This window comes from Nanorana parkeri, unplaced genomic scaffold, assembly GCF_000935625.1.
Source record: "Nanorana parkeri isolate BGI_ZX_2015 unplaced genomic scaffold, ASM93562v1 scaffold95, whole genome shotgun sequence".
NCBI lineage: Eukaryota > Metazoa > Chordata > Amphibia > Anura > Dicroglossidae > Nanorana > Nanorana parkeri.
In genome coordinates this window covers 723,949-737,096 of record NW_017306363.1, presented here as the reverse complement: position 1 = coordinate 737,096, position 13,148 = coordinate 723,949, and the positions used below count along the sequence as shown (strand labels likewise).

General features: G+C 43.5%; 1 protein-coding gene across 1 annotated transcript in view; it reads left to right on the top strand.

Annotated features, from left to right (window-relative positions):
- The first annotated feature begins 12,952 nt into the window (after nucleotides 1-12,952).
- Nucleotides 12,953-13,148, top strand: part of FNIP1 (folliculin interacting protein 1) — a 90,843-nt gene continuing 90,647 nt past the window's right edge. The window contains exon 1 of the mRNA XM_018552689.1: nucleotides 12,953-13,093. Within this exon, the coding sequence (XP_018408191.1) occupies nucleotides 13,005-13,093 (89 nt within the window). The 5' untranslated portion in view covers nucleotides 12,953-13,004. The remainder of the gene's footprint in view (nucleotides 13,094-13,148) is intronic.

The following is a 13,148-nucleotide window of genomic DNA, read 5'->3' as shown; positions in this document are numbered from 1 at the left end:
GGCTTTCTATTCTTTGTATGCCTTATTTATCTTTTCTTCCCGTCTTCTGACAGTGGCCAAGTTTACTAAGGGCAGATTACTAGCTCTCCTTTTACTTCCTGAAAATCTGGCACATGTGACTAGACATGTGAACATGCACATTATATCAGGGGAGGAAAATGCCTTTCACTGAGATGAGATTTCCCAGCAATGCTCTGCTGATGACAAGGCAATCCCAGTGTGCAATATTTTGTCAAACTGAAGTCATGTTGCCCTTTTAAAGCAGGAAGTGAATGCTCTGCAAGTGTAAGTATTTCAAAATCACAGCATTTTACACCTGACATGTCTGTATTATTATTAATCATCATACATAGAGGCATACTGGTAGAATTAGATTTTTGAATGTAAAGGTCTGCTTTAAGCACTATTGGGGGGAATTTATCATAGCAATTACAAGTGTTTGAACTTGCACGGAATATATTTGATGCACTTTGCGCCAGATTTATGTTGCTAGCGTAATGTTATTCATAAATGAGGTTTAATAGACTCCAGGAAAGAAGACTCGTAACTCCAGGCAAAAAGCTTAACTGTCGCTTCTTGAAGAAGTGGCCATGGGGACTTAAGTTGCGATTGTTTTCTTAGGTGATGCTCCAGTTTCAGACACAAGTGCAGATGTTTCAGAACAAGTGCAGATATAAACAGGAGCAAAAAACTTTCAATCTGAAAAATAGCACAAGCTCTGGTCAAAACAGGTGCACATCTTAAAAGGAGAGGCTAAACAGATTTGCACATGTAAAAAAATGAACTGTCGTAATTGCTTTTGATAAATTCCCGCCATCGTGTGGTCCCGCTTTAAAACCATTTATTCTAAAACAAAAGCTACTCACATATACTGTAAAATCCTATTTTCTGATCCAATCCTGACATTGATCCACCATCCACACAACTGTAAAAATAAGGAAGACAGCTCCTGATGTAACCAAACAGCCAGCGCCCTCACTGCTCACTATCAATCACCAAGTGTAACATTTAAGTGTCAGCAGCTAGTTAAATATCCACAATTATATTAGCACAGAAACTTATAACAACAACTACTCTTTTACTGAAACGGCTCTCTATTCAAGATTTTCTATCAACATAAGAAAAATTTCAGTCTGCCTCTTCCACTGTAATATTATGGGAGGCCCATAAGGTCTGAGAAAAAAATTGTGGTGGGCAAAGAGGAATTTCTATGCATGCATCTAAAAGCTGGGCTCTTGCTGGCTAACCTAGTCAATTCCCATTTTAAGCATAATAAGCCCATTATACCTTGCATGGCAAATAACACGACCAAAGCCAATACATTTATTATAGTTTTTCTTTTCCAGGAGATGTCTTGGTCAGAAAGATATGAGTTTTAAGGTTCCTGAAGGTTGGAAGATAATTTGCTTAGTATATAGTCAAGAGACATTAAGTTAGGCATACTCCCAGGTAATCTAGATTAGACATGTGCGATTCATTTCGGAAAAATTTGTTTTGTGGACAAATTTTCGTTATTCGGAGATTCGGATGTATCCGAATAATAGAAATGACGAATGAAAACGAATCCGAATTTCCGAAAATGAAACTTTGGATGAAATTTGTTAGCGGTAGTCTGTACGTATTTTCGTTTGTGGACGATTGTTCTTTGAATTTGTGACATTAAAAAAAATATACATATATTTTTTTACAGTCTGCAGAAGAGAAAAAAAAAGTGTGTGGTTCCCCCCCAATTGATTCCAGACCCTTTAGGTCTGGTAGTAATGTTAGGAGGGACCCCCCCCCAGTTAAAAAAAATGTGTGGGGTTTCCCCCCAAAACCATACAAGGCCCTTTAGGCCTGAGGTAGGTATGAGGGGAAAAAAACGTGGGGTCCCACCTAAAATTCCAGACCCTTGATCCCAGCACAGACCTGGCAGGGCAGGAAAGCAGGGGGATGATTGAGCGCCCCCCCCCCCCCACCCCAGGCCACATGCCCTCGGCATTGGGAGGATGTCCCCATGCCGATAGGGACAAAGGCCTCTTGCCCACAACCCTGACCCGGTGGTTGTGGGGGTCTGCGGGCAAGGGGGCTTATTTGCATCAGGGTACCCCCTTTAAATAAGGGGGCACTTAGATGCCGCCCCTCTTCTGAATAAGGGGTACTTGTACCCCTACACATTCACTAAAGGGTTAAAATTCAATGCAAATAAGCAAACCACACTTTTAGAGAAAATCCTTTAATTGAGAAAAAAACCCAGTAAATTTTTGACTATTTCTTTAATTAAAAAAAAAAAGATGGCACCATCGATGTAATCCAGCTTCAATAACGATGCACGACGCCCGCTGAAATAAAAAACGTCCGAACCTGACGAAAATTTGCTGCAAAATGACATCCCCTGCCCGAATATAAACAAATGGGCGGAGTGAGCCCTGATGTCACAGGGCTCGCTCCGCCCATTTGACATTGTCAGCTGTCAAATACCACATAGCATTTGTGAGCTCCCGAATGCCATTCGGGTCTGTGAGTCGAGGTGTCATAATACCTAAAGGGTCTGGTATCAATTGGGGGGGAACCACACGCTTTTGTCTCTTCTGTACACTGTAAAAAAATTTCATTTTGCTGCAACGAAAATTCGTCCAGCAAACCAAATTTCGTGCAGACTACCGCTAACAAATTTTGTGCGAATCCCGAAACAAATTGATTTTCGGACCCAAATCCTGAAAAACAAAATAACGCAAAATTTGAATCAACACAAAACGAAACAACATTTTTTTTTGCCGGTGCACATGTCTAATTTAGATGAGAGTTGGGCCACTTGAAAGTAGTATTTTGCTTAAGAGAAGTCAGCACTTGTTTACTTGTTGTCAATGGTGACTAGGCCAAAGTATTTAAGCTTTTGCAAACTTTATTTAATAGCCCCCAAGAGACCCTTACCTAGTGCTTCTTCATCATTAACTCTCTCTCTTACCAAGTCACAATTTAAACTATATACTTATACTGTATATTACTAGGTACCAAACAAACTATTGCTAAAGCTTGGAAGAAGCAAATTACACAATTCATGGAGGTCAGAAAATACGTAGATTTGTTCTTCACAGATGAAAAACTAGTATACTAGTATACTTATGGGCACTCATAAGAAATTTCTCTTTTTGGACCCCATGGGTCCAATATGACCATGCCTCACTTACGCCTGAATGCTTCATGTCTTTATAAGGTCATCAATTTGGTGGGGAAGGTAAACTCTGGTGCCCTCTTTTTCCTGGTGACTTCTTTCCTACCCATTACTTCTTGTCCACCCTTTCCACGCTGCTCTCCATTCTTCTCCTTTCTACAGAACTTTCATTATGGACCATGCTACTTCCGTCTATTTGCTGATTCTTGCAAACCTGTGGTATCGTATGCTGTTTAATGAGTTGTATTGACTACATTTATTGCAAGATAGTCCAATATTTACCTTATGTATTTGCTAAGCTATGTAGCTTTGCTAAATGCTTTTCTTTAAAAATTCAATAAACATCTATCAAAAGTGAAAAAAATAAGTTTTGGCATTAGGTACATTTTAAGATTTTCCACTAGAGGTCAGCAAATTACAGTATGGAGAGCCAAGTTTTAATAATTTGGCTTTATCAGTTACTTTGCATCAACTTTATAATATTGTATATATTGCAGGCATCCCTTAAAGTGACATTAAAGTATACATTTTTTCCCCCTCCCCCCAATGTTAGTGTCAGCACTTACCTTAAATTATGTTTCTTAATCCGATCTTCTTCTTTCCTGTCCTTTTCAGCCTTCTCTCCAGCGCTGTGGCGAGTCTCCGATCCAGCGCTGACTCCTCTGTCCTTCCTGGCACTTCCTGTTCCACGGTGCCTGCATGCGGATATACACCATCCATATACTTACCTTGTGTCTCTTCTCGTCTCCCGGCCGAAAATGGGAACTGCACATGCGCCCCCCCCCTAAGATGCTTTGCGGCCGCTTGAGAATTGTCACATTTTTCAGACGGGATCGCGCGGGGGAAGACACAGTTTAAACCGCTTTTTTTTTTACACTTTTTGCATATATCTACTGCTTGCTAGCACTATATGCAAAAATACCGGAGGGTTAATAACCCTTTAAGGAATAATTGTATCTAAAATGAAAATCCAGTAGGTTTCCTGGTACACAAACATGTAATGCGCCTTACATAAAGCAAACAGAGACAACTGAGACCAGAGATGACCATAATTTATGTGCATTTCAAACATGTCCTTTTCCTACGTTGGAACACTCCTTTTACTTTTCAAAAAGTAAGAAATTCCTGATTGTGCCTCATAAGCTTCGGAGCTGTCATGTTTTTAAGACATCTAGTACTCCTAAATATGGTCCTTGGTTTATGTGACAAGCAAACATTTTGTTTAGTATGATTACACAAAAATCCTCAATGAATCATTTACTGTCACTAGCCTTATACTTGCTATACAATTGTGAATGAACTGAAGCCCAAAAACTTTTTTTAGTTTTGGATAGAAAAAGAGAGGGTTATAACCCATGTCAGCTTTTTTTCCCAACTGTGGTCTATTGGAGATATGTCCCTTCACTTCCTGTCCGATAGCCACAACAGGGTGGGAGAGAAAATTCCTCCAAAGGAAATACTTTGTGGTCAGTAGGGTCACCCGAACTAGTGTCCCTGTTGGAGGATTTCCCAGTTGTTCCTGTTCTGAGGGCAAACCCAATATCTTGGATTTTCTTTGGTGTGTCTGAGTGTGGGGGTTGTGGGGGAGGGAGAGAGTGTGTGTCTGTGTGTATGAGGGCTTGTTCACACCACTTCCAGTGCTATCCGACATGTTTAGCTGCTGGAACAAACTGGACACGCACTCGCATTCTGGCCGGCTCCCTGCGTTCTGGGGCGGGAGCGGGTGTGACGGTGCATTCAAGTCAATCACTCCGTAGCCATGCCCCCCCGCCCGGAGTGTGATCGCCCGCATCAGAACGCATGGCACATCAATGCCTGTGTTCCAGTCCAGTGCGATCGCAAAAAATGCTGCATGCACTATTTTTTTATGATCGCACTGGACCGGAACGTAGGCATCGATGTGCAACATATTCTGGTGTGGGCGATTGCACTGCTGGTGGAGTGAGTGGCTGTGGTGCCATTAACTTGAATGCACCGTCACAGCCCCTCCCGGCCAAAACGCAGGGAGCCAGCCAGGATGCAACGCAGTGCGTTCCAGCAGCTAAACGTGCTGGAATACACTGGAAGTGGTGTGAACAAGCCCTGAATTCTGCTACTCTGTTTCAACCACCGCTTTATGTATTTGCACATACTTTCCTGAGACTCATCTGTATGGACAGTATGACAACCTACGGACTTGGTGATATTCACAGATAGTGTCCAACTCGAAAAGAAGACTCTGAGTGGAATCCTATGTAGTTTATTTGCCTTCTCATAACAGATGATTTGATTCCTTGTAGTTCTTAAAATGAAAAGACATTCCCATTTTTGCCATTAACAGGTTAAATAGACACCCCCTTACCTCAGCGAGGGATGATGCAGAAAGGAAGTACAGAAGAAAGGCTGGGAAGTTCTAGCAGATGTACACAAAACAGCAGGGTGAAAGAAAGATACTAAATATACACAGATTAGCCTGCAACAATGTTAATCTATCACTAGTAGTTAGAAATACAGCATAACACAATGCAATGCAATGATATAGATATGCAGTGTAACTGAAACAGCAGAAATAATAAAAATGACACTAGCTGTGGCAGCACAGCTGCTCTATACTCTGCACCGATCTGCCACATTTGCCCCTGCCTGCTGCTATCTGCCACATCTGCACTGCTGCAATCCTCCACATCTGCCCCTGCTGTGATCCTCTGCTTCTGTCCCTGCTGTGATCCTCTGCTTCTGCCCCTGTTGCAAACCTCCCATCTGCCCCTGCTGCAATCCTCCACATCCTCAAATTCTCCCCATGTGACTGGCCCTGGTGCTCCACCACTGTCCTAAAATCATTAGTCTGTATTGTTTCAGAAAAACTGTCACATGACACGAAAAAAAAAGGTATTGGTAATTAGTATCAGCATGTACTTGACGAAATGTATCGGTACTCGTACTCGATCTAGAAAAAATAGTACCAGTGCATCCCTACTCCCGTCCATGACATACCGGTATCCTAAAAGGATAGAATAAGAAATTCAGATTAGAATAAAATGATTGTAATAGGCATAGCATTAGATATTGGATGGTGCTTAAATTTTTTGAGAAGACCTACGTTACAGAGGTGAACTCTTTAAAATAGCCAAAGGTTTTCTCTGTACCAGACAGCAGCATTAATTCCTGTTCAATCCCTGATTAATCCTACGTAGCCCCTAATTAGCCTCTTTCCCCAGCTTCTTCTCTTGATCAATGATTTTTATTTATTGTTACTGTATTGTACTGTAATATATATTAATATAACATATTTTATTATATAATATGGAGGGGGGTATGCACTTGTAGGGGTTCAATTAACGTTAGAGATTAGGTAGGGGATAAAATGGCAATTCAAAGTTCGAATTACGAATGTTTCCTCTGATTCAGCCAAAATGCTGATTCAGCCAAAATGCGAGCCAATACAACTCTTACAAGAGAACTATGGGGCAAGTGTTTTCCCCCATAGTTCTCTTTAGGGCCACAGGAGGACATATACTAGCGTCCTCCCGTGACCCAAAGCTCAGAATATAGCGGGCTATTGCCCGCGATATACTAAGAGCGCCGCATCCGGGACCATACTGTCTGGATCCACCCAGACAGTGTGAGTGACAGCTGGCTCTGCCTATCTAGAGGCAGAGCCTGCTGTGCCCGCCCCCTCCCCATCCGTTCCTCCAGTCAGCACTGGAGGATAAGAGAGGGGAGGGGGGGAATCCCTGCGGGGAGCGGTGACTGGCAGTCACCGCTCTCTGCAGGGAGATTATCGGAAAGTGAGCGAGTGACGGTATGTGTTCGCTCACTTCTCGATCAATAGAGCCGACCTGTGACAGCTTCTTTGTCACAGGTCGGATCTACCTATGAGAATGAGTGGAAACCACTCACCTCATAGTTCTCCTTTAAGCTGGGTACACATGGAGAGATTCCTTTCATTCCGTCTCTCTAAAAAATCTGACAGATTCCTCTATCCACGCTAACAGCATGGATAAACGAATCTCCCGCTGTATACATTGAGGGGAATTTGTTAAACCTGGAGCAGACAGAATCTGGAGCAGATGCACAAGGCAACCAATTTGTGTCTGTCTTTCATTTTCAAAGCTTAACTGAACAAACTAAAGAGAGAAGCTAATTGGTTGCCATGTACAGCTGCTCCAGATTTCCAGATCAGTTTTGATAAATTTCCCTCATTGTATTCTAACATTTTTTTTTTTTATGAATATGCCCTCATTTACACTTACAATGTAGGTGTGTTTAGGGATTCCTGCATCAAAAACTTGCGACTTCCTGCAGCGGGAATCCCTAATCTGCCGTTTGCAAGTGGCGGCTGTCACTCATTCAAGTTAATGATTGGGTGACTGCGGGTGCATTTGAAAGAGGCAGAATGCTGACACATGGCATATAATTGTATGTGATATGATTACATGGGAATAGGAAGAGATCACTATTCCTGGATAGGGATGAGCCGAACACCCCCGTGTTCGGTTCTAACTCGAACTTTCGAACATGGAAAAATTTCTAATTCGAACTTAGAACTCAATGCAAGTCTATGGGGGTAGAACTCAGAAAATAAATGTCCCCATTTTGAAGGCTTATATGCAATTAATTGGCATTAAAAAGTGTATGGGGATCCGGGTACTGCCCTGGGGGACATGTATCAATGAAAAAAACACTTTTAAAAAATAAAATTTTTAAAGGAGCAGTGATTTAACATCACTTAAAATGAAACATTAAAAATAAAAAAATCCTTTATATATGGTGCCTGTGGTGTCCCCTTACACTGACCGTAAAGTGGTGCATCTGTATGATGTATAGAACCTGCTGACGCAAAAATGACATTTATATACATTTTATTGATATTTATATAGAACTCGAATATATACAGAAGTCTATTATAACTATCTATAACTCTCTATCAATCTGCTTTAATTAACTATACTAGAACCCTCTCTCTCTATCTCCTACAACACACTACATAGGGCCGCGGTGTCAGCAGCCTTATATAGTGTGCTGCAGGGACTTAGCTGTGAGACATGATTGGGCAGAGTCATCGTGACTTTGCCCAATCATGGCTCTATATTTGTACTGAGCCCTGATTGGCACAGTCTTGGTGCAAGGTGCAAGACTGTAGCCAATTACCGTTTCGGACGGCGCAGTGCATTGTGGGATGTTCCGCGGTCGAACAGACCGTGGACATCCCGTAATGTTCGGCGAACGCTAGAACAGGCTATGTTCGAGTCGAACATGCAGCCCATCCCTAGTTAACACATTACTCAAGAGATGGCCCTCAGATAAACAATCATATGTTATTATCCATCTAATGGTTCTCATATCAGATACAGATATAGGCATTCAGATAATGAGCCCCAAATATTATGTGCCGGATTTCTCTCTCAGGGCCTGTTTACAACAAGGACCTGTGTTTATTACACACTTCTGTGCGTTACAGTGCAGCAGGTCCATTGCGGTGCCATTCATTTCAATGGCGTTGTGGTTGAATAAAGTAGGGCATGCAGTGCAACATACAGTATTGAAGCACTGCAGTTGAGCACATTGTGGCTTGGAGTGTCACATACCTTACCGAGCTTGAGGTGATGAGGGAGGCTTCTCTTGCAGCTCTGGTCCCAAAACCCCTGAACAGTGGAACAGGTGAGTCAGGGCTCGGAGAGGCGCAAGTGCCGCAAGACTTCACTGCAGGAGGTGCTGGTCCTGGTGAAAAACTTCTGGGTGTAGGTAATGCAGGAGAGGCACACCAGAGGAAGTTGTGCAGGAAGCTGCAAGCCAGGTCAAAACATGCAGGAGGTGAGGTACCAAATCAGCGGACAGGATTGTAGTAGAAGACAGGCCGAGGTCAGGAATGGGCAGACAACGCAGGACTGCAGGCAAAAGCTGAGTCAGGAACAAGCTATGGTCAGGCAAGACAGGGTATCAGCAGAATGGTCATGATAAGCCGGGTCGGTATTAGGAAGCAGAGTCACGGTACAGGATCTCGGTATGTAGGAAGCTGAAGATCATTCAGCAGCAGCAGAGCATCTGGGAGTCACAGCCTAAATAGCCCATCTGGTGCCAGAATACAGAGCATGTGCACACGCATGCTGGAGACTTGCACATCTACGCACGGGCAGATGCTCGCCCACTGCTCCTGGTATAGGCTTCTAGAGAGGAAGATTGGTTTGGGGTACCAATGAAATTATTTTTTTTTCACAGTGGATAAATAACGGTAAACAGTATAAGAGAACAACAACATCCATCATCCTCTCATTTTCCATCTATTATCTTTATATAACCTCCTTCTATATTCTTCTAGCTTGTGCTACCAAATATGTGCACAGTGGTGTATAAAACCTGCTCCTGTCATTAATCTGTATGTGTATTTTCAGGACGATCCACCTTGTATAAATATTATGAAAAACACTCACTACTAGGTGACCAGAAGATCTGTATATTATGAAAACGACAGAAGAGACGAGCGAGATCCAACCCTGTACAATCCTACCGATATTCACATTCCACCGCCACCCAGACCTCCCTTCTGGACACCCTCATACTCCTCTTCTAGCCTCCCTGCTCATAGCCTCCCATCTTCATTGTCCTTGTTCCCTGCACCCTGTCTTGTAGCTTCCCCCTTTCTGTTTCATTACTCACCCAACCCACTCTACACCTATGTTTTGATATACTGTTTTGATATGTAGAATGTGGAGCAGTTGCCCATGGCAACCAATCAGCGTCTTTCATTTTTAAAGCTGAAGAGAGAAGCTGATTGGCTTTATGAATTCCCCCTCTATCTGCTCGTTTTGATGAATCTTATAGATGGTAAGCTGAAAGCCCTCACGGGCAGGGCCCTCCTTACCATCTTGTCTTGAATTGTATTGTAATTATAATTATAATGTCTTCCCTATATTGTAAAGCGCAGTGCAAACAGTTGGCGGTATATAAATCCTGTATAATAATAGTAATAATAATTCTACTGTTGCAGCGAAATATTCCTGATACAGCTGTTACATAATAAAGATTTGTGATGTATAAAAACCCTTGCAATGTATCTGTATGTTTCTATGTGCGTCAACTAAATAAAGAATGAAAAAAAAAAACCCGAACCACGCACTACGTGGCTGATAGGTGACTAAGTGGGATGTGCTGTGGAAGTCCAGTCACCCACGCACAAGGAAACTCCGCTCCAGACACAACACCAGAGCTGAGCTGGAGTCACGTGATCTCGTCATATGACTCCTGGCCGTGCTCCCCTGCACATACACAACACAAACCATATTCAATTGTAGAAAGGTGGTGTCCCTGCATCCCTTTAGATGTGCCTGTCCATTCTCCACTGCGTCTTCATAGCACATGTGACCATTTCTGTATGGCTGACAGCCAGGCATTTGTTACATTGTATGAGATCTGGACAAAACTTGTTTATTTTCTTATGGACAGAGTAGGGAAGAGTTGGAGACCCAGTCAGGTTTTTGTTACTACAAAAATCAATTTTCTAAGGCTGACTATACACTAGGTATGGGAAACTTGTAACGCCATTGCTGAGGAGACTACAAATTTCATCATGCCTCTCCCTCTGGGAATCATGCATGTGGCTGTAAAATCTTGAAATGCCTCATGGGACTTGTAGTTTCATAACAGTTGTAGTGCCGAGGTTGCCTACCGTGTTTCCCCGAAAGTAAGACATCCCCCGAAAATAAGACCTAGTGTCTTATTTCGTGCAAAAAAAAAAATAAGACACTGTCTTATTTTCGAGGAAACACGGTACCAATGCCATACGCTATACCAGGGGTGAGCAAAATCCGGCCTTCCAGCTGTTGTGGAACTACAAATCCCACGATGCATTGCAAGATCCTCATCGCCACAGGCATGACTCCTTAAGAAAGATGCATGATGGGATTTGTAGTTTCACCACAGCTGGAGGGTTGGGTTTGCCCACCCTTGCACTATGCAATCTGATTGTACAAATCTTCTACCATCAGATCTACTAGGACACTGGTGGACTTGCTGCACAGCATGCAAAGTCTGCATCCTTGCAACTAATGACGTTCAGCTACACATCGTCATTGGTTGCTAGGATGCTGGAGGCCTCGCTGCATGGCATCTTAGGTTGCTAGTCTGCATCCTAGCAACCAATGACATCTAGCTACACATCGTCATTGGTTACTAGGATGCTGGCGGCCTCGTCAAACACCCTGTTTCCCCGAAAATAAGACCTACACCAAAAATAAGACCTAGTACTATTTTTGGGAATTGCTAAAATATAAGACCTACCCCGAAAATAAGACCTAGTTGTGACCATTCCCAGGGCCGGTGGTGGCATAAGGGGGAACTTGAAGAGCCGCGGGAGAGGCAGGAGAGAATCAGCGGTGCCAACGAAGCCAGCGCTAGGGGAAGCAAAGCGGCACCGGGGGGAGCAGAGCCGCATATGCCGAACCCTCCTCTATAGCGCCGGCTCCTGTCATAGGCGGAGTGATACCAAATGCACTCCGTCTGTGAGGAATCGATAGTAAAAGTGCGTTTCACTCATTCTGTAGAGCGATTTGTTACCAAATTGGAAAGGTACGGCACCCTTAATTGCCCCAATCACCCTATTTTTGTATAAGTGTGGATTGTTGTATCCACACTTCAAAAGGTCAAAAAATAAGATCTACCCCAAAAATAAGACTTAGCGTGTTTTTTTGAGCCAAAAAAAATATAAGGCAGTTTCTTATTTTCGGGGAAACATGGTAGCATCTAAGGTTGCTAATCTGCATCCTAGCAATGAATGACATCCAGCCACACATTGTCATTGGTTGCTAGGATGCTGGAGGCCTAGCTGCATGGAACCTTAGGTTGCAAGCCTGCATCCTAGCAACCAATGACATTCAGCCACACATCGTCATTGGTTGCTAGGACGTTTGTGGTCTTTGTGTGCAGTGTTATTGGTTGCTAATATGCTGCTGGCCTCGCTGCATGACCTCTTAGGTTGCTAGCCTGCATCCTAGCAGCCAATGGGGCCCAGGACACTGACAACCTTTCTGCACAGCATCATTGGTTGCTAGGATGCAGGCGGCCCTGGATTGGTTGCTAGGATGCAGGCGGCCATTGGATGCTAGTGTCCTAGCATCCAATGACTTAGGGGAAACAATAAGCTGGGGGATCCTGAGGGACCAAACTAACAGGGTTATTCACAAGAGGGTGAAGAGTTTGGAGAAGGCAGGAGAAGTGAACAATCTAGGACAAAATAGCGGATTTGGAAAAATTCTCCAATTCAGCTCACTTTCCAGTTCAGCTATTTTGGCCTAGATTGTTCCCTTCTCCTGCCTTCTCCAAACCCTTTTGTGAATAGGCCTGTAAGTCTTATTTAGTGCCAGTTTGGTTATCTCCAAAAGGGCTGTATTTCTTTATGATTTTGTCAGAGCCATTATGACATAACGTAAACATGTCATTAAGAACTACCTGAATTTGTCACATTTGAACTATCCTATTGCTTTTATGAACCTGGTTCGGGGCTTCCTAACAGTGTTGCAAACGCTTTATTGAATAACCCTCCAATACAATTCTATAGAGAGCGCAGAAGCCGCTCAGCACCACCAAGCGGCCGTCGGGTTAGTAAGGGACTCCCACGTCTAAAGGGATGCCGGATGTGCCCGATTTATATATTATGAGGCCAAACAGCCAATGAGAGCTTCGATTAGACTGTGCAGGGCAGGAAGTGGCTGGCAGAGCTGGGAGTGGCGATCAGGCGGAGGGTCCCTCCCATCTAGAGAGGCGAGTCTGTGAGCAGTCATATGACTGCTATGGTGATGGAGTGCTGGAGATAGTGGTGGCGAGCGCGATGTTCCCACACTTTAATGTCACTTGGTAGCTGGGAGTTTCCAGAAAGATGCCACCCACACTTTTCCAGAAGCTTTTCACCAAGAGGAACGGACAGCTGTCCCCGAGCAGAGACCACCGAGAGGATTATGCCTTCAGGTACCCTGGATCAGCCATCATTATATTTAGGAATATTGTGATTGGTGGCTGTGCT